Raw genomic sequence first — 27,093 nt, forward strand, 5'->3', positions numbered from 1 at the left:
AACTTGAAACAGTTCCCTTTTGATCTCCCTCTCAAAATCCAATAAAATGGTAAGTTTCACCATTTTCTGCAATTTGCAAGATATTATACTGTTCATTATCCCTCAGTCCATTTCAAGTAGTTTAAAAGAGAGTTTAGAGTCTTAAGAATGGGAGGTGGCACCCAGAAATCCAGAACAGAGGCTCACTCTCAGCAAGCTTATGTAGATGTAATAGATAGTGGTAAGCATAATTTTCTGCAGGTTGACTCACTAACTTCCAGGAATGCATAAAGGAATACTGACAGTGCTGCACTGATATCAGAGACCCAGAGATAACGGCTCAACAAGACAGATCACTGTGACAAGCATCATCCCCTTGCCCTCCCCCCAAGACGTGGAGCCATGTAACAAAAGGCAAGGCAAGAGATCACTCTATGAAATGATCAAACAACGTATGGTGGATACTTCTGATTTGCGCGTGCTTTCCCTTAGATGCTGTGTGTCATCTGCGGATAAACTGAGAGCCAATTCATACCTTATGCTCCTTACCAGGGAATGTATGATAGCAAGCTTTTTGCTGTCGGTTTTGGTGACTGAGGGTCAAACGACATGTTATGTTAATTGTGTAGTGTGTAGCTGAGCCTATCCGTTTTTCTTTTCTTTACTGGAGAGTAAGTGTGGTTGGCTCTGATTCAGATTGGGACCATCACACACCAGGAGGTGAAGGATTAAACCTTCCTCCCACACCCGTTTGCTTCCCAAAATGCCACATGGGGATTTTAAAAAAGAAAAAAAGTCTCCTTTGGCTCTAAGCTGTGCAGCCTTTTATTGTTTACCCTTTCTGTAGCACTTGCAATGTACTTTACCACAGAGTGTAAATGTGTTGCATTTTGTCCTTACAACAGCATCACAATGATTTCCTTTTTTTGAAAAAAGAACTGGAGCCTGGAAGATAGTAACTTACCAAAAACCACTGTATCTATGGATGACTTGGTATCTGAACCCATCTTTTTCAAGCCTGAGCCAAACAACAGCCACTGAGTTATGTTGGCTTTTCAGAGAAAACCACCACTAATCTGACATGAGAAGCAGCATATATAAGTCTCCTTGAATTAAATTACTTGTAAATATACATCTTTGCCTGTAAATCAGAACAAGGCATTCATTCACCATCACCAAGCTGAAGGCAGCTCAAAAAAAGTTTTATAAACCTCCTGTTGCTGTCATTGTTTGACAGACCTTCTGTTATTGAAGTTGCCTATTTGGGGTTGAACACTGGGACTGGGACACAATACGTAGGTTGTGGGTTGTATTCAGCTTGATGGGTCATATGCTGTGCAGACCTGCTTTAGATGCACTTTATATCTGTAGAATTAATGAAAAATCCGAAGCGCAGGATTGACTTACCAATGAGATACATGCCGATCCAGTCCCCTGCATCCACTTCTTCTTTTATATCCCAATAAATCACTAGATCCTGCGAATGTCCTATGGAATAATAGGAGCTGCTGACCATGAGGGTTGATCGGCTATCTGAGGTGACCAAGTCCGTGTCACTGGTAGAGCGTGGAATAGTGACTGCCTCATGGGGACCATTCCCGATGTCCATATTGTGGAACTGGTCTGGGTTGTAGCTGTACCTCAGAGGTTCTTTGCACCGGCGCCGATTCTGCGAGTTCCGAGATGGAGACGCCGCCATGGCAGCCAGGCTTAGGAACCTGTTCTGATACAGATTCTGTCAAAATCAAAGAGGGGAGTCACTGAGATTCAGAAACTACTTTTTTGCTGGATCTGACATATATCCACATTTTAGGAAATAAAAATGAGGAAGTGAATGAATGCAATCTTCCTGCATGACTGCAACGTCCCCCTTAACAACTTTTGGATGTAGCGCAACACACGTCATGCATACTACAGACAGCTGCATCTAACGAATTAAAGATTGGTAAGAATTTGCCATTAGCTGGTTGTTATTAAGACTACTATTTTTATTGTCCGTCTCTTATTATGAAGCAATATGAATTCGTACCAACATGTTTTACCTAAGTGGAATTCATTCTACTGGAAATGCACTATGACTTAATGAGACACAGAACTTTCAGCAGCAAAACACATTCCCATTTGACTCTTTTATTTGGCCGATAATAACCAGCCTTTGGAAGCTAAGGCAGTATCTTCGCCTGTGTCCTATTGCAGGCATCTTTTTTTTCATTGCTTGGCCCATCCGCTTCAGCAAGAAGATGCAGAGTCACCTTGACAAAAATCACTGGTGTTTGCCAGCTGAGATCTCTCCCTGGATGCTCCTAGGCTGTTGCTATTGACAATTCAGTTCCTTGCTCTGTAGTAATACTGAACCACAGGTGAGCATCTCAGCTGAATCCCTTTGGTGCCCGAATGCTGAGCTACCTTGTTGCCATAGCTGGCTCTCTACTACCTGCTCCTATGCAGAGAGTGCTTCTGAGCAACCACCAAGCATCATCATCCCAGATGGGGAGAAAGGAGAGTAGCAGCCAGGGTAACAGGCCTTTTAAAAATATGAGGCCTTCCTCGCATATGGGGAATTACTTCCATATTGGACCTGCTCCCCGGGTAGGGATGGGGGAGAATTTCTCCCCGAAACTTCGGGGGGCCGAGTGCCAACGCATTCGGTCCTCCAAAGGTTGTTCGGGGAGAAATTCTCCGCCCCCCCCCCCGGGATGGGACTTACCTTTCACGAATGTCCCTCCCGGCGGCGGGTCCCGGCAGCGGTTCGGCAGGTCTTCATCAGGGGCGGGGGCGGCAGCCGGTCTTTCGACCGGCTGCCACCGCCACCATTACAAGAAAAGTTAAAAAAAAAAAAAAACACCCCCGTGATAGGCTACGTAACGATTAACGTAGCCTATCACGGCTAGATTTGCAAAGTCAGCTGTGACAGGCTACGTTAATCGTCACGTAGCCTATCACGGGTGACTTTAAAATTTTTTTTTAAAAAAGCACGTACGGCTAATGGCGGCCCCCATAGGGAGCTGCCATTCACGTTCCTTATTTGGTCCCTGTAGTCTACGTAAAGATTTACGTAGTCTACGGCGAAAATAAGGACAACGCAAATAGCGTTGCCCTTATTTTCGCCGTAGTCTACGTAAATCTTTACGTAGACTACAGCGACCAAATAAGGAACGCGAATGGCGGCTCCCTATGGGGGCCGCCATTTGCGTATGCGCTTTTTTTTTTTTCAAAGTCACCCGTGATAGGCTACGTGACGATTAACGTAGCCTATCACGGCTGACTTTGCAGATCTAGCCGTGATAGGCTACGTTAATCGTTACGTAGCCTATCACAGGGGCGTTATTTTTTCTTTTGAAGTTCGCGGCCGGGGAGACGGGGCGCTTCTCCCCGGCCTGAATTTCGGCCGGGCGAGGCGGGAAGCTTCCCCCCCCCGGCCTGAATTTCGGCCGGGCGAGGCAGGAAGCCTCCCCCCTGGCCTGAACTTCGGGGGGAGCAGCGAAGCGCCTCCCCCCCACCGCGAAGCAAGCTGCGAGACCAGGTAAGTGACTTTCGTGCATCCCTATCCCCGGGACAAGCTGAATGTGGCAGCACGTCGCCACCTATCTGCCATGGGCTTTGCTTTCCACACTGCAGCAACACATTCCAGTTGGTGGTTTGCAGTGGTGTGATGGAAGCTATATGAAGGTTGGTCCACATGCTGAGCAACTGCACACAGACAAACTGCTGAGTGGAGCCTCCCTGAGGATGCGAGCTCAAGTGGCCTCCACACTGCAGACATGTATTATTATTGATCTACTATTATTGCCCGAAACAGGACTATGAAACCTGAAGCCAATGGATGCACCTCCTCCCTCCCTTCCCACTGTTCCCCATTTTGTGATTTTGGTCAGAGGGATCCCTGTACAACATTATGGTAGGCAATGTAAATCTGAGTAACTAAATGGGGAGGAGCACAAGGCTGTGAAGACCAGACAAAAGGTTTTGGTAGGCACTTACATACAGGCTATGTGTCTTATGCTGTCCACCCAGTGGTACAGTTAGGTAATCTTAGACTCTGGTGTTATGGGGAGCTTTGGATGGTAATGTATATTACTTCACTTGCTTCAAAATGTGGGAAGACAAGCCTGCTGTATTTAGGGGCCCTCCTGGCCATTCTGCTGAGTTGGCACTGGACTTCTGCCCCAAAGTCCTTCCCTGACAGCACCACTGTGTCTAACCCTGTTGAAGGGGGACAGCAGTCCACTTACAGCCCATAGGAAGGGCGATGCCACACCTGCCAATGACCAGAAACTATAATCTCCATTCCCTTTCCACTGTTTCTGTCCTCCCTGCAGTATGAAGGGCACGGATGTTCTGGGGCTTTTATGCCAATGGATGAAAGCTTAAGGACCAATTCTTTCAATGCTGGATCCATAGGGATGGCGGAGAATTTCTCCCCGAATCTTCGGGGGGCCAAGCGCCAACGCATTCGGCCCCCCGAAATCGGCGGTGAAATTCTCCGCCCCCCTGCCTCCCCCAGGATGGGACTTACCTTTGGCGAATGTCCCTCCCGGCGGCGGGTCCCAGCAGCGGTTCGTCAGCCTTTCGTCGGGGGCGGGGGCAGCAGCCGGTCTTCTGACCGGCTGCCGCCGCCGCCATTACAAAGTAAAGTGTAAAAAAACCCCAAAACCCCGTGATAGGCAACGTAACGATTAACGTAGCCTATCACGGCTAGATTTCCAAAGTCAGCCATGATAGGCTACGTAAATTGTTACATAGCCTATCATGGGTGACTCTGAAAAAAAAAAAAGCACGTACGCAAATGGCGGCGCCCTATGGGCGCCGCCATTTGTGTTCCTTATTTGGTCCTGGTAGTCTACGTAAATCTTTACGTAGACTACCGGGACCAAATAAGGAATGCAAATGGCGGCACCCATAGGGCGCCGCCATTTGCGTACGCACTTTTTTTTTTTTAAGTCACCCGTGATAGGCTACGTAACGATTTACGTAGCCTATCACGGCTGACTTTGGAAATCTAGCCGTGATAGGCTACGTTAATTGTTACGTAGCCTATCACGGGTTTGTTTGTTTTTTTACTTTTTGTTTCGTGGCCGGGGAGACGGGGCGCTTCTCCCCGGCCTGAATTTCGGCCGGACGAGGCGGGGCGCCTCCCCCCCTGGCCTGAATTTCGGCCGGGCGAGGCGGGACGCCTCCACCCCCTCGCCTGAACTTCGGGGGGAGAAGCGAAGCGCCTCCCCCCCACCGCGAAGCACCCCTGCGAAAAGGTAAGTGACTTTCGTACATCCCTATGGATCCACAGTCCACCTTGTACAGGACAGAACTTGCTCCCTTCTAAACTCCCTTTGTAGTTGGTTGTTAGCCACTTCACACAGGAGAGTGTAGGAAAGGAAAGATATATGCCTGTGTACACTGTCGTGTGTGAAGATTGTACACATCTCTGTTGTTGTTTTTTACCCAATACTCATCAATTGGAAAGCCACAATTGGCTGTGAATTCCCAATGAAAGGTATAAGCAGCAAAGCAAAATACATGCATCTATCTTCACACACAGCAGTGTATGTGGATGCAAATGTGTCCTCCCTCAACACCTGTGTGCACAGCATCATTTGCGAAGCAGCCCTGAAGCTAAACTTACACACACATGTTCATCGCTCAAAAATGGAACTTCAAGCAATTAAATGCCTGTACAGAACAGACATTTCAGATCCAAAATTATAGAAACAGCTTTCATATAAGAACATAAGAAGAGCTATGCTGGATGAGACCAAGGGTCCATCTAGTCCAGCATTCAGTTCACACAGTGGACAACCAGCTGCCCTCCGGAAACCCATCAGCAGGACATGAGTGCAACAGAACACACACACACACACACAGAACCGCCCATGTTCCCCAGCAACTGGTGTAAACAGGCATAGTGCCTCTGATACTGGAGATATCATATAGCCATCAGGACTGGTAGCCATTCATAGCCTTCTCCACCAGGGATTTGTCTAAGCTTTTTTGTTTAAAGCCATCCGAACTGGTGGCCATCACTAGATCTTGTGGTGGTGAATTCCATAGTTAACTGTGTGCTATGTGAAGAAGGACTTCCTTTCATCTGTCCTGAATCTCCCACCAATCAGCTTCATGGGATGACCCCAGGTTCTAGTATTATGAGAGAGGGAGAAATATGTCTCCCTATCCACTTCCTCCACATCATGCATAATTTTGTATGCCTCTGTCATGTCTCCGCTCACTCCCCTTTTCTCCAAGCTAAACAATCCCAGGTGTTGTAAGCTTCCCTCCTGGGGGAGTTGCTCCAGTTGCTTGATCATTTTAGTTGCCCCTTTTTGCCCTTTTTCCAACTCTACAATATCTTTTTTTTAGGTGTGGTGACCAGAACTGTGCACAGTATTCCAAGTGTGGTTGTACCACAGACTTCTATAAGGGCAATATGCTATTGGAAGTTATATTTATATAGTCTCACATTACTTGAAACACTGTGCTTTTAATTGGAGGCAGCTCACACATTCAGCTGGGAGTCGCTGAGTAACAAGTTATCAAATACTGTATGTGTGAATCCACCTGGAATGTGCCACAGGAAATAATGCGACAATCAAGGTCCTTTCCCTACCAAGGCCCTTGAGCACTGCTGCAGCGCTGCTCTTCTGAAATCACAGTGGTTCCACATGACACTTAATATAGTGCTATGTTCCCCACAACAGTCCCATAGTACCTGTCCCCAGAGGCAAGATCATCAGCATGTTGACTCAAAAAATTATTCATGTCCTCTTCATAGCCTGAGCAATGCCATCATTTGATCACTGACCTTTAAAAAATTTTTTTTTATTTAACTTCACTCCATTGAGATTGAAGGAAAAAATAAATTAAAACTACAATTAAAAATTATGTTTTATTTGTGCTCTTGTGCTTTAGCAGAAAAAGGAGAAAGCAAAACATCTGATTAATGGGGGGAAAATGATGAAGCAGGGCATGGTAGCACAACCTGGAAATGTGGGGCCAGCAGTGCGGAAACATTAGTGGGATGCATCAGCTACGCTAGCAGAACAGTCTCCTGGTGCAGCTGTTCCGCTGGCGAAGACATGCCACTTACACCATGTCCTAGACTCCTCCCTGCCCTTGCCAATGACACAACTTTACACCAGTCCCAGACCAGGCACAAGAATTGTGCCTCCTGTTGACTTCAGTCTGGGGGGGAAACAATATAGAGTAGCTGCTTCCCACCCCACCCTACTTTTGCCCCCACAAAAGTAGCTGCTGCCCCTTCCCCATCCATGTCACAATGACCGATCATAAGATATGGTGGAACTCAACACCCAACTGCAGCACACCACCGTCAGTATATCAACCCCACGCAGGGAGCATCGCAGGGCAGAGGCATGCCACAGAACAAACTGTTCCTAGACATTCAGAGTTCAATGGCATGCCCCCCAAGGGGGAAGGGGAGAGTTTAATCACAGTCACTGCATATCCCCCACCTTCATGGGGGTGGGAAGGGAGGCTGAAGCATGACCACTCAGGTAGCAACACTCTTCGCTTCATTCTCACACCGTCTCAAACCCCCTACTGTGCATCCAGGTTCAGGGACGACAGTATGTGCTTCAACTGCTATCACTCTCCCTCCCCTTGCTCTCCACAGGTACAGGATCCATCCCACATCCCATTCCAGGCAGGCCACCAGGCAGGCCCACACCACAGCCAGCAGCAGAGACCAGGATGATCCTCTGACAACCTCCTTGCTCCATGGCAGTTATGCAACAGGTGAATGTGTACCTAACATGGAGCTGCTACTGTGAAGGACACTACACCTGCCACCCTGCTGTCAGTCAAACCACTGTCCAAAGCACAAGAGCCCTGCTGGAATGACTGGTTGGCAGCCCCATGAAATTGGTCTTTCCTTCTCTGGGTCTTCTTGACCCAGATGCTGCTCAATAAAGGCCTTAATCTTTGCTACACGACATTGCTTTTTTGCTAGTAAGTAGTAGGCAAGGATCCCCTTACTGCCAACCTAGTACAATCTGGCTTCAGCTGGCCTCAAGAGAGGACTCTGAGGAAGTGGGCAGGAAGCTTGATGGGCTCAAGGCCAGTGGCCTCTCTTATCTCTGTTCACTCAGGGATGGATGAAGTCATCGGTGGATGGAGGAGGAACGGACGAGGTCAGAGAGGAGAAATGAAACCTGCTGAGGCAATGAAGCCTGTTGCATAGGATTTTTCTAAGTATTATTAGTCATCAGGAATCCAAAGGCAGTATCCAATACTGGGGGAGGGATGCTGGAGAAATCTGCAATGGATTCAAATCAGTTCAGATTTCTACGAAGTTGACCTGCAGATTCTACAGTGGACCATCTTTTTCTGAGTTGTGTGTGTTAATCTGGTACTGAAAAGGGTTAACCAAGAGTAAAGATGGCTGTTTTAATCTGGGAGAGGCCTACAAGAAGAGCCCCTAGAAGACCCCAGACTCATAAGCAGCTTTGTATTCCAGACTCTTGACCCCTGGGCGAGAAGACCATGAAGTTTGATTCTATACTAAATGATGTTATTTCACTAACTGAGACTCTGAGATTTTTCAGGACTGTTTTTGAAGAAGGAAAAAAAATGCAGCAGTCTTTACAAGCGGCTTCACAGAGCTTGCTCAAGGCCACAACGTGCCGGCAGAGTGTCTAAATGAGATGAACAGCAGAACTGAGCATGCTCAGATGCCTACTGAGAGGAGGAAAAGTACTGTTTTGACTTCCGTGGTGTACACCTGCTGATAAGAGAATGTCCCTACTCAACACTAGTTGGGCGAGGAAGTGTAGCCCTGAGCACGAGCAACAACTAGGAGGAGGTGTTTGGGTGGATATGACCAAAAATGGCCAAAGATGACTGGGAGTTCAAAGAAGATATACCGAAGAGCAATGTGTCAATCAAGATAGCATGCCCAGATGGCAGACTTTGGGTCATATGTGGAGACATTTAAAGTAGCCCGTTTGAAATAGTGCCAAACACATTCCCCAGACACATGAAATCATGAGAGATAGATGGGACACCTTGTTTCTGATTGGTGAGCAAATGCTCTAACCACGTGCACCCCATTTCCTATTGGAGGCTGACTGTCTCATTGCTCCTTGGGCCCCACCTTTGACCAGAGTGGGGGTATAAAAGCCCAGGCAATGGGAGCTCCAGGGTGGTGCTTTTTTTGTTCCTGCTGCTGCTGCTGCTCCACTTCCCTCTTTCTGCTGTGCCACCAGACCCATGGATTTAGGTAACTATGGACCTTTTTAGACTCTTAGACTTTGGGACTTAGAGTAATTTCTGAGTTTGGCACTTAAGAGTGATCTCTGGATTTGGGACTTGGAGTGTTTTCTAAGCTTGAGACTTGGAGGTTGTATCTGAAGAGGGGATTTGGAATCCCATCTTCAAAGGTGAGAACTGGAATTATTCCCAAGTTTTGAGTTTTCTGTTCACCCCAACTCCTTCCTCTACTCTTCCTATGCCTAGAGGAACTTAGTAATGCTTCAGCATAAGTTTTGTATTCACGTAAGAAGCAGGAGGAGGCCACAGGCAGGTTAACACACAGGTTGAATGGTTTTTGTTTAACTTTGAACTGCAAGTAGTAAACAGGAGTAAGTTAGAAAGAGGAGTCAAAACAATGTTAGAAGCTCAAGCCGTTATCTTATTGGCCAAGTTCATAGTACCAACTTTGGCAATTGCAATTCTTTTGATTTATCTTCTGTTTTTGTTGCATTCTCTTTCCCTGTAATTGGAGAGAGAATTTCGAACGCTCATATAACCACCATGCTATTTTCTTTGTTTTGCATTTCTCCTGAATTTTCAGCAATAAAGCCATAAATATGGTTTCAAGTTACAATCTTGTCTGTAGTGGTGTTTTGGGTTGATGTTTACCTGTTGGGATTGCTTGGTTACCCACTGGGGTGCTTCGGACCCATTTGGTGCAGGTTCTGAGGTTAAACAGGACCGAATTTACAGTGTGGATTCTGTGGAAGTGCAGATCAGTTTTTCACTTGGGGGGGGGGGATTTGCACTAATGTGCATTAGGGCAAGTGCACATTAGTACTAATGCACAGTTGTGCTAATGTGGACTAGCACAAGTAGAATGAGATTCCAATTTAAAAGTCCAATTCCATCAATGAGCAGATGATGGAAAAAAACATTCCTCTAGTTGGGGTAAGGTGGGGTGTTTTTTTTTTTAGTATATCATTTTCTGTTCACGTTTCTAGCCCCTAAGTGTGTGTGGAGGATGTAGGGGTGGTGAGAACACTTTTTAATCCAGCCTTCCCCAACCTGGTGCCCTCCAGAGGTTTTGCACCTCAACTTCCATCAGCCTCAGCCAGCATAGTTAATGGTCAGGAATGCTGGGAGTTGTAACCCAAAACATCTAGAGGGCACCAGGTTGGAGAAGACAGCTTTAATCCATTACTTTGGGAAGGCCTTCTTTTATTCTTGTCTCCCAATGTTGTGGTTTTGCTATCTTATATTGACTCTTGCTTGCTTGCTTATATTTTATTGTGCATCTTTTTGTATTAATATGCTGCTTACCACTTAGGGAGCCTTTGGGTCTAAAACCTTCTTCTTCCTCCTCCTCCTCCTTGATAAGGACTACACAGCATGTGCCCTACCAAACGAAATGCAGCCCACCAGCCATTTATTGTGGACTGCCAGGTGCTGGACAGTCTCTCCCACAACTCTTTCATTTCTGCTATTCCTGGCAAGCAGCAGAAATAGGAGAATGCTTATTAAGCCCCTAGTGGGTCTCTATTTGCAGATGGTGGGCTGCATCTGGTTTGGTGGCTTACAAATTGTGTGGGCCTGCAGAATCTGGAACACTATTGAGTGTGTGTACTTCTGTCCAGGAACGCCTGTGCCACTCGTTTCCGAACTGTGTCCCAGGGAACCCTAGAGGTTCCTTGGAAGTTTATCAGGAATTCCTCAGTGAGAAGATCAGTCAAGTTTCCTACCGCTTCTCATCTTCTCCTACAATGCACAGCTGCAAATTCAGTGTGTTCTTGGCCATATTCTGAATTCACAGCAGTGAGGTTCAATAAGCTTTGTACTGTCTCACATGAAATGAGTGCACAACCCAGAATATGTCCCACACCCTTCTTCGACATACTGTGGAACCCATGCAGAGGTTTCCTAGAAGGTGAATCGATGCAGAAAGGATTCCTCGAGGGTACAGAGTTTGAAAATCACTGAAACAGAGAATATACAAGATGGAACATAATCCCACTAGTCCATAGTTTTCTATCTGCCAAAAGTGACAGTCTCCTTTTTTCATAAACTGGGGGGGGGGGGGGGAGAAGTATATTATGGGAGGTGTCAGTGCAGCAGAATCTTAACTGTAACCCTGCTGAAACTTCAAAGTTCATTCTAAAACTAAATTTTCTGCTTGACAACTTCCTTGATCAAGAACAAAGCTCAAGTGACGGGTGTTCTATGCTCCATATCTGCAAGCCCTGCAGGGTTAATAGAGATGTTATACGCATGCAAGATATGCACAGGCCTCGTTTATTATTTATAATGCTCCAAATCTAAAGGGAAAAAGTCGGCACAGATATCAAAAGCTACGTTCGTAATTTAATTAAAACCCTACAGACCAAGAATATATCCCTGCAAGCCGAAGAATTGTGTGGGTGTACATGAGAGCAGAAACTGACCTATTTGACTCACAGTGATCTGTGTAGTATTGCTGCTACCCACTCTTGCCTCTCTTTCACTCCTACACATATGTCAGGTGTAAAAGGTAAAGAAAAAGACAGATCAATCTTATAAATCAGAAGTGGCTCCTTAATCCATTCAGGTGTTCAAAAATACCTGGCAGACAAAAAAAACTTGTTCAGAGCTATGTGAGTGTAAAGTTCAAAGCTGAAAAGGAAACATTTTTATTATCAAGGGTCATTACAGAAAATATAAGGTAAAGTGTGTGCACATGAGAGAATGAGAGTGCGACAAATGTTCAATGGACAAGAAAATTATAATGCAGGATTTCTAGAACTTTGTCCCCTGGTACCTTAGTAGTAAGCTTGCTGGGAGGTTATAGGAAGCAGGAGGTACGTGAATACTGGAGTTCAATGCCTTGACCTTGCAGCAGCATCATACCTGTGTTGGAAAGCAAATGAACAGAGCAGACAATATAGAGATGGAAGCATGAACAAACAAGGAAGGGGTTATCTAATCAGGAAACAGAAGGAGGGAGCCACTAAGTATAACAAGTCAAAGGTACATAAAGTAAAAATAATATTTTAATAATGCAGAGGTGCCAGGGGACAAAGTTTTAGAAATGTCAGATCAGTATGAAACACAATACAAAGTATATGAACAAGGGCTCGAAATCTAAAGATTACTGAAAGAATGTCCAAAGAAATTGCATGGAAAAATACAGAGGCTCAATGGGTTAACCCATTTCAGCACATCTTCATCAAAAGCCAAATTGCATGCAGAACTTCAGCAATCCACGCAGCACATAACAACCATAAAGGTGCTGGTTGAGCCAATCCACTTCTCAAAGGTTCATAGAACACATTCTATGGTGGAATGTTTTTGAACACTGGGAGCTACAAAGAAAAGCCTCCTTAAGGAGCAGTCTTCTTCATAGATTCATATATATATGTTTCAGTGATTGAGAAGTTTCACAAACCCTCAAGAGCCATAGTACTTCAGTTCCTCAAGAGCTGAAAATACCGAAGCTGGAACATTGTTTGTATAACTAGGATGGATTTTGCTAATCCACACAATATATCATCCATAAACTAATCCATGTAACACCCTTTTTTTAATTCCCAGATCACGTAGCAGACAGGCTAGCATGCTGCAAGAGAACCACCATTATGTTGTGAGAAACAGATAAATTACAGGGGTCTCCTACCTTTTGTGGGCAAATGTGGAATTTTGAGAGAAAGTGTCATGGGATGCCATGGGGAGATGTCCCTTCACAAAATGGGGGGTTCACAGAAACACACAAACTGGTGATGCTAAACGACAAGTAACTTCTCCAAGACACAACACAGGTGGGATTTGAGCCCCCAAACACAAACCCACTCCTTTGGACCCAGAGTTCTGTCCCTCATTCAGGATCATCCCCCCAAAACTCTCTCCCCCCTTCCCCATATTAAAGTTGCAGTCACTCCACTCACTCACTTCTCTCTTGATCACCCCCTTCCCAAAGCATGTGTGCACGCACGCACGCACACACACGCACACACACACACCTGTTCACCTCCCATCCCCAAACTCACTCTCTCTCTCTTTCTCTCTCTCTCTCTCTCACTCCCCTAAAAACATATACACTCATACTCTCTCTGGAGACCGCCCCCCCAACACCTCCTGTTAATTGCCCAAAGCCCCTCAGGTCGCTCTCTGCTTCCCTCCCCAGTCCACCCAGCTTATCAGGCAGCAGCTTTTTCCTTTTCCCTTCTCGTTCTGGTGGGTGGCTGGGAAGGAGCAGAGCACCAGGCTCCGGCTACCCCCCACTTTCCTTTCTGAGGGATGCTCTGGGGCTCAAAGGTATGCCATGGAGAGGAAAGGGGGAGGGCTGGGTGGCTGCAGCAATGCTACTTTCCAGCAACAGGGACCAGAAAAAACAGCTGTAAGGCTGGAAACCAAAATCAAAAAAGAAACAGCTGCACCAGTTGAATTCCCAACGCGTTTCGACACTGGTCTTTATCAAGGGAACTGAAGAATACAAAATCTAAAATACATGATAAATAATATATAATGTACACCAAAACATTTAGTTTTGGTGTACATTGGTACAAAACATTAAGATACATTTTAATTGTTACATTTTAATTCTTGAATAATATGTACTAATTAACTAAAAATTTCAGAGGATGCTTTCCAGCCACCCAAGGTAATTTTTTAATGCTTATTTAAATTTTTAATTCCATTTTTTCAAAGAAAAAACTGGGAGGGCAGGGGGCCTCAGTGGGCACCAACTGAGGTGTGTCTTGGGGCACGATAATGCCCATGGGAACTGCAATGCCAGCCCCAGAATTAAATAATGGAAGGCTGCTGAGCCCAGTGCCACCACCCACTGCATCTCTCCAGGATTCAGTCTTCTGGGCTTTCCTCCCACCAATTAGCCTGTACTGGTGGGTGGGTACCTCTGCCATGTGTTTGCACTGGATGCGACTGAATGAAGCCATGCATCACTCCCAATGCTACAGAAATATTCCCTGCAGAAGAGAATGCCTCTTGTGTCTCTGCCAGAATCTCTGCTACTCCAATCATGATGCATCCTCGAACATAGGAACACAGGGAGCTGCCTTATACTGAGTCAATCAGGATAAGTCAATCATGGGTCCATCTAGCCCGGTATTGTCAGCACTGACTGGCAGCAGCTCTCCAGGGTTTCAAGAAGGAGTTTTCCCAACCCTACCTGGAGATGCCAGGGCTCGAACCTGAGGCCTTCTGCATGCAAAGCACGTGCTCTGCTGCTGAGCTACAGCTGCTACAGCTACAGCAGAAGCAGAGGGGGTGGGCTCCTCCAGAGACAGGTAATTCTTACTCCTTCACATTCTAAAAGTAAAACTCGTAGGGTACAATCCTATGCATGTTTAGACAGAAAAACGTCCTACAACTCCCAGCATGCCCCAGCCAGCTGTGGGGCATGCTGGGAGTTGTAGGACTTTTTTCTGTCTAAACATGCATGGGATTGCATCCTCAGTGTATCTATGGGTTGTGTATTGGTGTACACAACATAATTGGTGTGCTCCCAATTTTAACTCAGAAACAAATTGTGCCTCAGCTATCAGATGTTTGGAAAACACTGGCTTTGTCCGTGTATTTTTCTAACATGCAGCCTAGAGCAGCCTCCCCCAATGTGGTGACCTCCAGATGTGTGGGACTGCAATACCCCTCAATCCCAGCCAACATGGCCATGTGCTGGGGATGATGGGAGTTGCAGTCCAACACATATGGAAGGGACAGGGTTGGGAAAAGCTGGCCTACACTCCTTGCCAATGTCTGGGGAAATAAAGGATTTCCTTTATTCTTCCGTACCATGAAACCTCTCCCAAACCTCTACCATTCAATAAAATAGTTTTTCTCTCATTCTAAAGGCAGACACATCCTCTGCCCCACTTTTGATTCTTCCACATTTGAGTGATACAGAAAATGTGGCAAGCTGCTGCTCAAATGACAGGAATACTAGTACATGCAATGAGCTATCCTGGGATACTGGACTGACTCATAGCAAACCTATGACCCTGTTTAGCATGGTACGTTGATACATTTTAATGCTCTGGGATAACAATCTACTCATTAATTCTTCTGGTACTCTTTACAACAACATTAATCATGTTATGTTCATTTGATAATCAATGGCATTTTCCTCCTTCTGTCACATAAAGCTAATTCTTTTAATTAATGCCAAAATAGGCACTAGTGTTAAAAGACTGATTCTGCAAATGATCTGTACTCACACTGACTTCACTGAGGGATGTTTCAGCCCTTAGACATGACCCATTATTTTCCTGTTTCAAAATTACTCTCAGGGGACGTTGGCAGATCCAAATTCACATCCTTGTCCTGCTAAGAAGCTTCCTAGTTGACCCTGGACAACTCTTACCTGAATATATTTCACAGGGATGTGAAGATGCAATTAAACAAGGTTATATTGCAATGCACCTGAAGCCCTAAAGACAGGGCAAGGGAGGAAAAAACTGCATTAAATCAGAATCAGGTCTTATTTGGCATTACATGATAAAAAGGCAATGGAGGTCAGCATTATCTGTTGATAATTCTGAAGCCTCTGCCACCTGACCGGAAAACAAAGCTGGAGGGGATAGAAATCACCATCCACTGTTTAGTCTCCCTGCATAAGCAGCTAATTCCCAGTTCTTAGAGAAAACAGCTGTTAAGAAGAGAGGCAAGAACTTTCCTCCACACATACACTGAGCATGTAGAAGGGAGGCACGATTGTGTCCGCTGGCCCCACCACAACCTCTGTGCATCTGCTGGCCCTCAGCCCCCAACCTCCATATGTTCAGTGGAACACATGGAGCCTGGGGGCCAGCAGACCTCTATGTGCACACAGGGACCTCTATGTTCATATGTGCATAGAGAGGCACATTTTACAGCTTTTGTTGAATGTACAGGGAGGGCAGGGCAGGGCTAGCAAGTGTGATCCCACTCTCAACAGTGGGAGAAATAGGTTACAGATCCGAGGCTGAGGCAAAGCTTAAGGGTCATAGTTAATTCAAATATACAATTAGCACATAATATCTGAGGTGATTCTGATGAAGGTTACTAGTTACACTGGAAAAGATGACCATCAATATAGTGGCCTGGTTCGCATGTCATGGTGGCAATTCCTGGGTTATTTAACCCAGGAATTGCAGGAATGAGCGGAGTGTGCAACCCGTGCATAAGCCATTTCCACTTTTAATTAACAAGCCAGGAACCCCCTTTTCCTGGGTTGTTTCATGACATCTGAACCTGGAAACTCTGAGTTGTTTAGGGATTAAACAACCCAGGAACTGCCAATGTGACATGTGAACCGAGTCACTCAGATGGTTAAAGAACTAGATAAAAGGGAAGAAGACAAAGGATTTAGCCAAAAGGCCAATTTTAAAGTGGACTGAAGCATCCAGCAGAGTTGTTTTGGAAAATATTTTATTCAGTATTTTCTACTAATGGCCTTGGAAAAGGCAGAGTATGCTGATTAAATCTGATCAATGCTAACCAAACCTTTACAGGAATAACTGAACCACCTCATAAATCAGGACACCAGAAGATAGAACAGAGCAGATGTATCTGGCTCATACATTCCTAGCTTCCTTGGTTTTACAGAAAATGTAACTGTGGCCACAATGTCCTAGAATATTCCCACCCCCACACCCATTACAATTATTGTGGCTAGGGCTGAGCCAAAATGGGAGGGCAATTTTTATGAACATTTTTGCTTCTTTTGAAAAGTTACTCTCTTTCAGCAATTGCAGGGAGGGGCTGTAAAAAGTATTCACATGCCCCAACACTCATTCACCCATTCAGAGTGAGAGAAATGCCTTCTGTTCTCACTCTGAATTGGCTTTGTGACATCATCACACAGCCAATCTGGCTGACTACTATATGGCAACATCACAAAGCCAGTTCTGAATCAGGGCAGGAAGTATTGCCTTCATTCTGACTTCATGATGACAGCCTGTTGCCAATCAGATTTGCTTATGCATAGATGGCATAATACTAATGAAATGATCCATTATTTGCTGGGATAATGCTGTATGAGAGAGGATGTCACTGAAGGAGCAGTAGTGGTCAGAGCTGGGGAGCAGAACAGTGGGAGAAGCCCAATTAGCAGCTGCTGTGAGCAGGCACAAGGGCAGGTTTTGGCGGTCAGTTTCAAGCCCAAGCGTGGAACTACATGTGATGGCAACCAAACAATATCTTCAGATGAGATGGCTGCAAAACAGTAGTAAAACAACAGGTTGGGCAGGTGATTTCCAGTGGAGAAATGGTAGCCGGGTGCTGAACCCTTTGTCTGCCCACTGCTTTTCCTCCTCCCAGTCTCTCCTACCAGACTGTTTCTCCTCCCCAAGATGGTTCATTTCTGACCTCAATGCCTGGAGAAAAGGCTTGATTGCCATATTGCACAACAGCAGCAAGGTGGATAACTGGTGCAGATTAGAAACAGCACATCCTACTAGTGCTTGAAGAGCTTCACTGACTACTACTTTGTTTCCAGATTTCATTCAAAGTGCTGATCTTGGCCTTTAAAGCCTTAAACAGCACAGGTCCAGGATACTTGGAAGGGCTGCTTGCTTCTATATGGACCTGCCGACCTTTAAGATGCTCTTCCAACTACCCTCTAATGCCTGGCTATGCAGAGCAGGGCCTTCTTGGTTGTGGCATCTCATCTTTGGAACTCCCTACTCATCCATTTGTTAGCCATCCACCTTCACTGTGTTTAAGTCAGGGGTGGGCAACTGTGGCTCTCCAGATGTTGTTGGACTGCAACACCCTTCAGCCCTAGCCAGCATAGTCAGTGATGATGGATGATGAAAGTTACATTCCAATAACGTCTGGAACACCACAAGTTGCCCACCACAGGTTTAGGTGACAGGCAAATACATTAATTTTTTCTAGCTTTTAATGGTATTTGATTTTATTGCTGGCTATCGACTGTGTTAATATTGTATCATTTTATTTATTTGTGCTTTTAATACATTTTGCATTTAAGAAACCTTTAGGCTGCATTCCTATACACACTTACATGGAAGTAAGCCCCATTGGACTCATTGGGGCTTACATCTGAGTAGTCGTGTCTAGAATTGCACTGCTAGACTGAGGGTGTCTCTCCACGAGTGATTTATTGCACACTCGTGACTGGTTACTCACAGACGTTTGCAGGTCCATTACATGACGTTGTCAACCTCCAGGACGTCTCCTGCACATTTCCCCCTTTATCCTGCTTTCAAAAAGACTGGAGATGAGCTAGTAATAAAAGTTAATGGCGCCATATCGGCAGTGTGTGATGCCAGCATAGCACTATGAACTTGCTGAGGAAGGATTTTCCTCGATTCAAGCCACGTGTAAATGCTTGAGCACATTTTTCGATCACAGGCCAATCAGAGGGAGAAGAGGGTAAAATTCATCCCTGCAACAAAGGTAGACAGATCTGATCCCCCACCACACCAAGCTCAGAATCAATGTCCTCTGTTGATTCAGAGCACCTCATTAAATTCAATGGGGCTTACTCCCAAGTAAGTGTGCCGAAGGTTGCAGATTTACAGCACAATCTTACGTCTACTCAGAAGTAAGCCATAGATTTCCTCGGGGCTGTGAGGAAACAGTACAGCACAAGTTAAGCTGTTCTGATGAAAACAAGACACACACACCCTCCAGTATCCTCTGTTCCTTTGCACATCTGCCAGGCAGGGAGTGAGGGAGGGAGGCGCTCCCTTGATTCAAACCACGTGTCTGCCATGTAAAGGAGCCCATCATAATCCCACAAAGAATCTGAAAGCAGAAAACCAGGGTCAGCATGTAGGTTTTTTGCTTAATGTAGAGACACCCTGAGAGAAGGGATCTTAAAAATAGTAAGTCAGTCAGTCAGTCAGTAAGTGCAGTGAGCAGGTGAATATTTCAGCAACCCCTTTGACCCACCGCTTCTCTGCTGTAAATTGCACCACCCACCCCACCACTTCACTGTTGTTTGTAGGAAACTCACCTTGGAAGACCCAGGTCTGCCACCATCACATGGAGTTCCACCCTGAATTCCTCCTCTTTTGCACTCTAAATCTAGCAGGTACTGTAGGAGGATAAGGGTGGCAAGAGTGTGCCTTACATCCCTGAAACAAAGCACATGTCACATGGGCTCTACTCCACAAAAAGGAGTCAAAAGGAAGGGGAAAGTGCATGCTTCCAAAATGTAAGAATCCTCGGAGAAAGCACCAGGGAAAGCCCAAGGCACAGAGGCCATGGCTGATTCATGCTCTTTCCCTTCCAGTGCAAGGCTATAAGGAGGATTAAATGAAAGGAGAGGCAAGGTGACATCAACCCTTCTCTTCCCCAGTGCATCATCTGTGTCTAACGACTCTCATATGCTGCGGTAGCAAGTATTTAAATTAGCTCCCTGGCTCTCCAGAGCAGAGCAGGAGGGAGGGAAGACTAGTGCTCTTGCGTAGCGTGACAATCTTGAGACATTTCTTGATCATTGCAATGCTCTCTGAGCTGATGTGGATTATCTTGATGGGTGGCAACCCAATTTATGTCAGAGAATTCAGTGAGAAAGAATGTCCTCTTCCGACAGCCGTGTTCTGTTGTGATAAAGGAGACGTTTCCCTTTATGCTCGATAAATAGCAACGCTTTTGCTTTTTCGGCTGGCAGGAGATGATTTATGATGTCCTTAGCCATTCATTGCCTTGCTTTAAATGCTTGGGTTTGGGATTTCCTAAATTATGTGTTAAGGAGCTACACTTTTTCACTGGCTTTTTGAACAGAAGGGTTATTGTCTTGCCTGCTCAGATATGGATGGGGGTGCTATGAATCAAGAGAGCCAAGTACACAGACCTGGACTTTTATATGCAATCAAGTGTTTTCCACTGACCTTGAGTTAGGCAGGGTGTTATTGCATCTTTGGCCTCCGATTAATTTGCTAAGACAGAATACAACTTGGGACGTGGCTCCACTATACATTTAAAATGATTTGAAACCAGTTTCATCAGGTTTCCCCAGAGAATCATAGGAATCCCTGAACGTGCCAGGCATTCTTTGTTAGCTTAGTTTCTACACTTAACAAATGTAAACCAGTTTGAAACCACTTTAGTTATCATGGCTTCCAGCCCTTGCCTGGGCTCAAATCCTATGAATGGTAACCATGTAAAGATGCTAAGAATTAATGGTTACCAACGCTAGCCCCACCACAGAAATAAAATCTCTAGGGCTCCTTGTTTGATAGCCAGAGTAGCTAAATCTACTTGAAACCATCTGAATTGGTAGCGTTGAAGGAATGCAATCCAGAATGCAATCCAGTAGAACTATATCAAATTACAGAGAGGTGAACACACACTATAGCAGGTACTTATAGCAGGTACCCCAAACCTGAGATAACAAGTGAATGAAAGATCGCCTTTGAACGATTTCGTTAGGAAAGCCAAGATTTGCAAAACAGTAGTGGAGCTCGGCCAGATGAGTTTTTACTAGGCACCAACTGCACAGCCTTATAGGTGCCCCTGCTGCCTCACCCCTTTGTGGAACACTGGCGGGGCCCGGATCCAGAGCACATGTTGGTTCTGGTATCATCTTCTGAAGCAGGGCTCAGGAAAGGGAATTCTAGTACTGACAGGCGGGCACTGTGCCTTCTGGTCTTGGCTTCTGCTTGGACATGCTGCTGTCTCTGCTCCTGGGGCTCTAGAAGTAATTTTTGGATAAGATGGATCAGGGGGTGGAACTCAACACTGTCAGGATACATTGTGTCAGAATACAGGATGCATTCAGGTGGCTGGAATCTGCAGCCTCGGCAAGGCAGTCATTGTTTGGGGGGGCTGGGGGGGGCTTGTCCAAGATTTCCCTTGATCCCCACAGATGTTAGGGCTAGTGATGGCATCCACCTCTAAGGGGGAGGCCTTATTCAGTTCTGGTCTGATCCTGACAGGAAAGTGGTGGGGGATTATAACTGCCCTTGCTTCCTTCCAAATTAGTAGCTGGGTCTGACAATGGAGAAAGTAAACACATACTTGGGAATTAAATGGAAGCCAGAGACAAGCAGAGCTCACCAAAGAATAGCTCTACTTCCAATCAGATGATTCGGGGGGCGGGGGAGAAAGCAGCATTTCTTGGTCTGTTCCTGGCAGTTTCTTCAGCAGGTATTGCCACTGGAGCTGGATTTGAGGCAAGTTTGAGGTCTTAGCCAATGGGAAGAACATGTTTCTTCCCACATAGAAACTAATGGGTCCTAAGTGGCCCCCTTATCACCAATCTCAGATGAATTTCTTGTCAGGCTACTTGCAAGGCAGAATCAATAGTTATTTAGAGGGGGGGGGAGAGAGAGAGAGAGAGAGAGAGAGAGGTTGGTGTAAAGCGGCACTACAGCAGAGCAACAAGGAGACTCTGGATCCACAGTAGAACAAGATTCTGTAACCACAATTCTGCAATTCTTACAAAAAACTGGAGCGGCCTGTTGCAAGCCATTTCAGCTCTCCTGCATATAGTCTCTCAGATTTACAGTTGGTTCCAACAGAACAAACAAAAGACCCTGATATGCTTGACAAAAGGGGACATTTCTAGATCTACAGACTCAGAATGCTTAGTTCCAATGGCCTTAATCTGGAGGATAATTCGTAAGCATTACACCAATCATACCTCTGTTTGTTCTCCCAAGGAACTTTCATCCCCAGGCATTCCGAACTGCCACCCCTGATACCCAGTTAACGGCACAGCTACTGATAAGGGAGGAAGCCGAAACTCTTAGCTTAAAATATATTGGTGATATTGTGTGTGTATGTGTGCGCACGTTCGTGCGTGTAATATTTGTGATGGTTTTATTATAGCCAGCTAAGGTGGTTAATGCTGGGGTAGTTTTACGGTCTGATTTTAATCAGGTTACTCAGAATTAAGTTCCGCTGATTTTGGAGGGGTTTACTGTCATGTATTACAGCTATTACCTACAAAGGCATTTCTATTTTGCATGACATGTGGAAGGCATAGTATTCCTTGAGCCCAGGGTACCCTTGAATGTGGGTATGTAGGAAAGACAGGTATGGTACATTCAGATGTGCATACAGAAATGTATCGGGTAAAACAGAGGTATTGATGTGTTAGTAAGGAGTAGATAAGAAATGTCTGGGGGTGATCCGGAATGCAGATGAGGCCACCAGAGGCGATCACTGAGATAGTCCAGTGGGAAGTGAGAATTCACTACTGAGTGCTGACTGGGAGGAGTGGAACTTAGTCCTTAGTAGCGGATGTCACAAGGCAGTGGCGGAAGCAGAGGATCTGCAAGGTCAGCATCATCTGAGCATGGGCCGCAATGGCAGGGGCTCACATGGAACACTACTAGTCAGTCAGCAGCTGTGTACCTGCACTGTGTACCTCCACTGGTGCTGTTAAGGGTGCTGGATCCCCCGTGGTCACAGCTCAGTAGCAATGACCTCTGACTTCCCAGAGCACACCACACTGCCCACTGCTGCAGAACACTATAGCAGCAAAGAAAGTAGCAGAATGATTCCTCACTACGCTGGGACGGTTGTTATATGTACACAGATTCTTCCTTTCAATGTATATTCAAAGAGTGATCCTTCCATATGAATAACTATGAGTATTGTGCAGATTTTAGGAAAAATATACATGCAGTTATTGCAAAGTGAGGGCATGCATTTCTTCAACCATTACAGCACTGTCTTGTTCACACAGACCAGAGGTGGGAAACACATGGCCCACAGGTCACATGCACCCCCACTGCCTCGCTGCTGCATCACCAAATCTGCTGCTGAAATTTGGTGGTATGGCGGCGGCAGGGAAAAGCCACTGATTTCCCTTTAAACACGGTGCATGAGAAGCACACGCCTTGTTTTAGAGTAAAATTCCGCTCCCAGGATTCTGCTCCACTGTCCAGAGAGCACGATTTTACTTTAAAACAAAGGGTGCACTCCCCATGCCATTTGTTTAAAGGAAAATTGGCATTTTGTCCCACAACCATTTAATTTCTCTGGCAAATTAGGAAGCATGGTGGCAGTTGTGGGATATGGCCTCATTGTGTTCCAAGGAAGGAAACTGCCTCCTCGAACCCTGGACATTCCTCACCCCGACACAGAAAGACAAGCTGCAAATACTACCCCCCACAACGAGAGAGAACTTGCAAGGTGTTTTTTCGACTGTCAGACTGAAAAAGTCCATGCCCAGCAGAAGACATATCACCCTGAAATTGTAGAACATAATGAGCTGTTCATATCTATAAAACACAAGGAAGTTCTTGGAAATTTGTTTTTTTCTCGGAAATGAAACTGTTCTGTGAATTCAGCAACAAAGGAGAATGCAGTAAGTAACAAACTACAAAATACTTTATTTATCTGAGAGAAAGAAACAGCACCAGGGAAAACACTACCACATGTTTTGAGTTTGTACAAATGCACCATAATCTGGAAGCACTAAGCTTGGCAAAAATCTGTATATGGGAACCAGCATCTATTGCATGCTCTGCATCTCCCAGATTCTCATATATACATTACTCATGCCAAGCTTGATATACTTCGAAGTTCATATATCGTGCACATCGAGATGGCTGATTTATGCACCGTGATGACTTTGAATCAAGTCAAGGTTAACAATTTAACATTTATACAGTTAAGATAAGAAGACTTTTAAAAATGTCATTTTAAAATGAAGAGTTTTTTTAGTCTTCTCTATAATGCAAGGGTAGGGAATCTTTTTGATACAAGGTTCTCCCATGGAGCAAATTTTAAATTTGTTAGTGGGTGATATTGAAAAACGCACTGGAATGGTCTTGTACAGTTGTGCCGCTAAATTTATGTTCTATTTCACACTATCTCTCTTACACACACATGCATTCTGGCTTGCTAGTTTATGTACTCAGGATATGTCAGCCCAAGAACCTCAATTTAGTGGGAGATATACTTGAAATAAGAAGGAAACATGCTGGGCATATTATCCCCTGGGGCAGACTGTAGCATTAGTGCTGACTTTGTGATTCATAGGAGAGCCAAGTATGGTCCTCCCCTAACATTAGAGTGCCCTATGTTGGTTGGGGGGGAAACTTACAAACAACTGGAGTGGATTTTGGAGGGTAGGAGTTCTCCTAACAATCGAAGGTGAAAACAGACAGACATTCTAAGGGTGGTGGAAATCATTTAAACACACACTGGGTGAAATCCAATGGTGACAGTCCCCTGATGGAACTTTTTGCCAGTGGAGCTGATTCCCGTTTCCCCCTACAGACACCCCCCCCACGCCCCATCAAAATTTTCTCCAGGGGGTTGGGGAACCCTCCCAAACAGATTTTGGGTGTGCATGGGGGGCTGCAGGGGGGATGAGAGGACAGGGAAGTCCCTTTGCACGAGCAAAAGTCCACACACATAATGTGTGGATTTCACTCAGCGTCTGCCCTGAAAACAAACACCTCAGAATGCAGCAAATCATAGAATCATAGAATAGTAGGGCTGGAAGGGGCCTACAGGGCCATCGAGTCTAACCCCCTGCTCAATGCAGGAATCCAGGTCAGAGCATCCCTGACAGATGGCTGTCCAGCCTCATCTTGAATGCCTCCAGTGTGGGAGAGCCCACCACCTCCCTAGGTAATTGGTTCCATTGTCGTATTGCTCTAACAGTCAGGAAGTTTCTCCTGACGTTCAGCCGGATAAACATCATGTATGTCAAAACCAGTTCATCCATACTTTAGAATGCATGCTTCTCTTCACCCAGGGCCAAGCTACTTCTCATATGCCCCCTGCAGTTTCCGTTCTGCTTGTATAATTTGGTCCTGTTAACCAGACCCTTTTCTCACGTAGGAGCCCACTGCAGCCAGACCCTTTCCATGTCCCTTAGAAGCCACCCCAATGTTAACAAGAGCTATAGGGGAATTGCAATGGAAAAGGTGGAAACATGAAGGCTCAATGTGGCCCCCAAACCCAAAGTTCCCCACCCCTGCTTCATCGGACCCAAACTGTCTAAATTGAGTGCTTGCATCAGATCTCTGCAAAGTGTGTAACTGGGGCACCTGCAGCCAGCTCTGGGCTATGGCCCATTCCATTATGAATGGTTGTGGATTTATAATGGAATGACATGGATGGTTTTTATAATCAGAAAAGCACACTGACCTTAACACTACACAGGTGGAGCAGCATAATGACTCGCCAATTGTAAGTGCATCAATTCCTGGGGAAAAGTTCAATGAGGTTAACTCAGTATGTATCCCAAAGTGACATATCAATACAGAGACATATATTTATATATATGAAAAACAGAACATGTTTTTTTCACCCCAAAATATAATTTGCTATGCCAATGTGTATTCATGTACATATTTTTAGCATTTTCCCATTAACCTGTCGCTGCAGATGTGAGTGATAAACCAATAAAACCTGCATTGCTAAAAAGAAAAGAAGAACTTTGATGTAACCTGAAAGCATCTTGAAAAATACATCGTTAAATGTACTTCATTTAGCCAAAGAAGGGCTTGTAAATAAATCCACGTTATTCATTTGATGTAAGAAGTTACCGTGACAGAGTTTAAGATGATAGCATCAGAATATAGTTTTCATTTAAATCTATGATCCTTAAGCTTTACACTTGATGAGCAGCACAATTAAGACAAAGTTAGTACTGCTGGGTCAAAATACCTTGCCCATTCCTGCCGCCCAGCATTTTGTGGTATGGAGGCAGGGTGAAAACATTCCCCCCGCCCCACATCCAAAGCATTCGGGAGAAAGCGAATGCCATTTTATGAACAGAGGGGCAGGGAAGTCTTACCTTTTAAATACGAGGTGGCAGAGACTTTTATTTCTTCTTTTGTTTCTTTTTTTTACTAAAAATATAAGCCTTGCTGCTACTTCAGTCATCAGCTCGGCTCTCTGAACCAACCCTGCTGAGTTCCTGGGCCGGAATGCCCATGGGAACAACAATTCAGTATGTCACAGGTTCCCTGGCCTGAATCAAGATTACAGGTTTTTATAATACAAGTGTTACCTTACCAATGCCAGGATGTTTATCAACACTATTTTGTGAATGGTCACTGTAATTATTTTGCACATATCTATGCTGTTATTACTGGGTTGGATCCAGATTTACACGAGATCAACTGTGCTGATGGAACTAAACTTCCCCACCCCCTCCTTCCCATGTTAGCTCTCCAGCAACACAGACAGTCAGGAGACCCTGCTGAATGGGGTGAGCTGTGGTGCTTGGGGGGTGGGGGAGAAATGGCCAAAAATCAGGTAGAGGGACCTTCCATGAGTGAAACACCTCCTCTCATGGAAGACAGATCCTGGAACCAACCCACTGTTTCTAATTTCTTCCATTGCATTCCCTTCTGACCTCAGAGCCAATGTTTTTCTTTTGTCCCTACATCCATGCGTATATATCTGCAAGCTTAGGATGACATTCCATGCATCTGATGAAATGGACTCTGGCCCATGAAACCTTCTGCCATAATAAACTTTCAACATATTAGCATAGAATATGCTAATGACCACATTCTATTTGATTTAGGGCTTTAATCCATTTTAACCCATAGCATCTCTCTCAGCTAAATGGCCCTACTTTGTTTCAGTTCTCTGACAATATCTCCTAAATCTCTTTTTTTAGCCTGTGGAATTCCTTCAGAATATCAGTATGTGATCTAATAGTCATTTTTACCTCGGGTTTTCCTCTGAGTATTAATGATGGCAATACATTTTGAGTGTTGATACTACAAAAATGACATAAAAATATGGTCCTGTCTTAGCACGCAACCACCCAGCGGACTGAAGCTGAAAGTAACTATTTGACAAATCATGAAATTAAAATGCCAAGATCTAAGCAGAAGGAAAAAGGAATAAGCTACTCACAGTGTTCTGAAATACTGTGCTACAAAAATAATTCCATTTAATGACATTCAATGGATTCTGGAGGGAGCCTTCAAAATAAATACAACTCAAAATAAAATTTAAAAATGGGCTTCCTAACACTTCTAAATT

General features: G+C 45.1%; 1 protein-coding gene across 2 annotated transcripts in view; it reads right to left on the reverse strand.

Moving 5' to 3' along the window:
* The window catches only part of HECW1 (HECT, C2 and WW domain containing E3 ubiquitin protein ligase 1), a 291,424-nt gene that overhangs the window by 203,406 nt on the left and 60,925 nt on the right, over nt 1-27,093 (reverse strand). The window contains exons 2-3 of one of the 2 annotated variants that reach the window (XM_084857788.1): nt 25,237-25,294; nt 1,387-1,714 (exon numbers count right to left, since the gene is read on the reverse strand). In XM_084857788.1, the coding sequence (XP_084713914.1) occupies nt 1,387-1,714; nt 25,237-25,263 (355 nt within the window). In that variant the 5' untranslated portion in view covers nt 25,264-25,294. The remainder of the gene's footprint in view (nt 1-1,386; nt 1,715-25,236; nt 25,295-27,093) is intronic. The other variant, XM_084857787.1, reaches the window with a different exon arrangement.

The sequence above is a fragment of the Heloderma suspectum genome, chromosome 5 (assembly GCF_057233095.1).
Source record: "Heloderma suspectum isolate Gila_16-S chromosome 5, 16-S_ref, whole genome shotgun sequence".
Lineage (NCBI taxonomy): Eukaryota > Metazoa > Chordata > Lepidosauria > Squamata > Helodermatidae > Heloderma > Heloderma suspectum.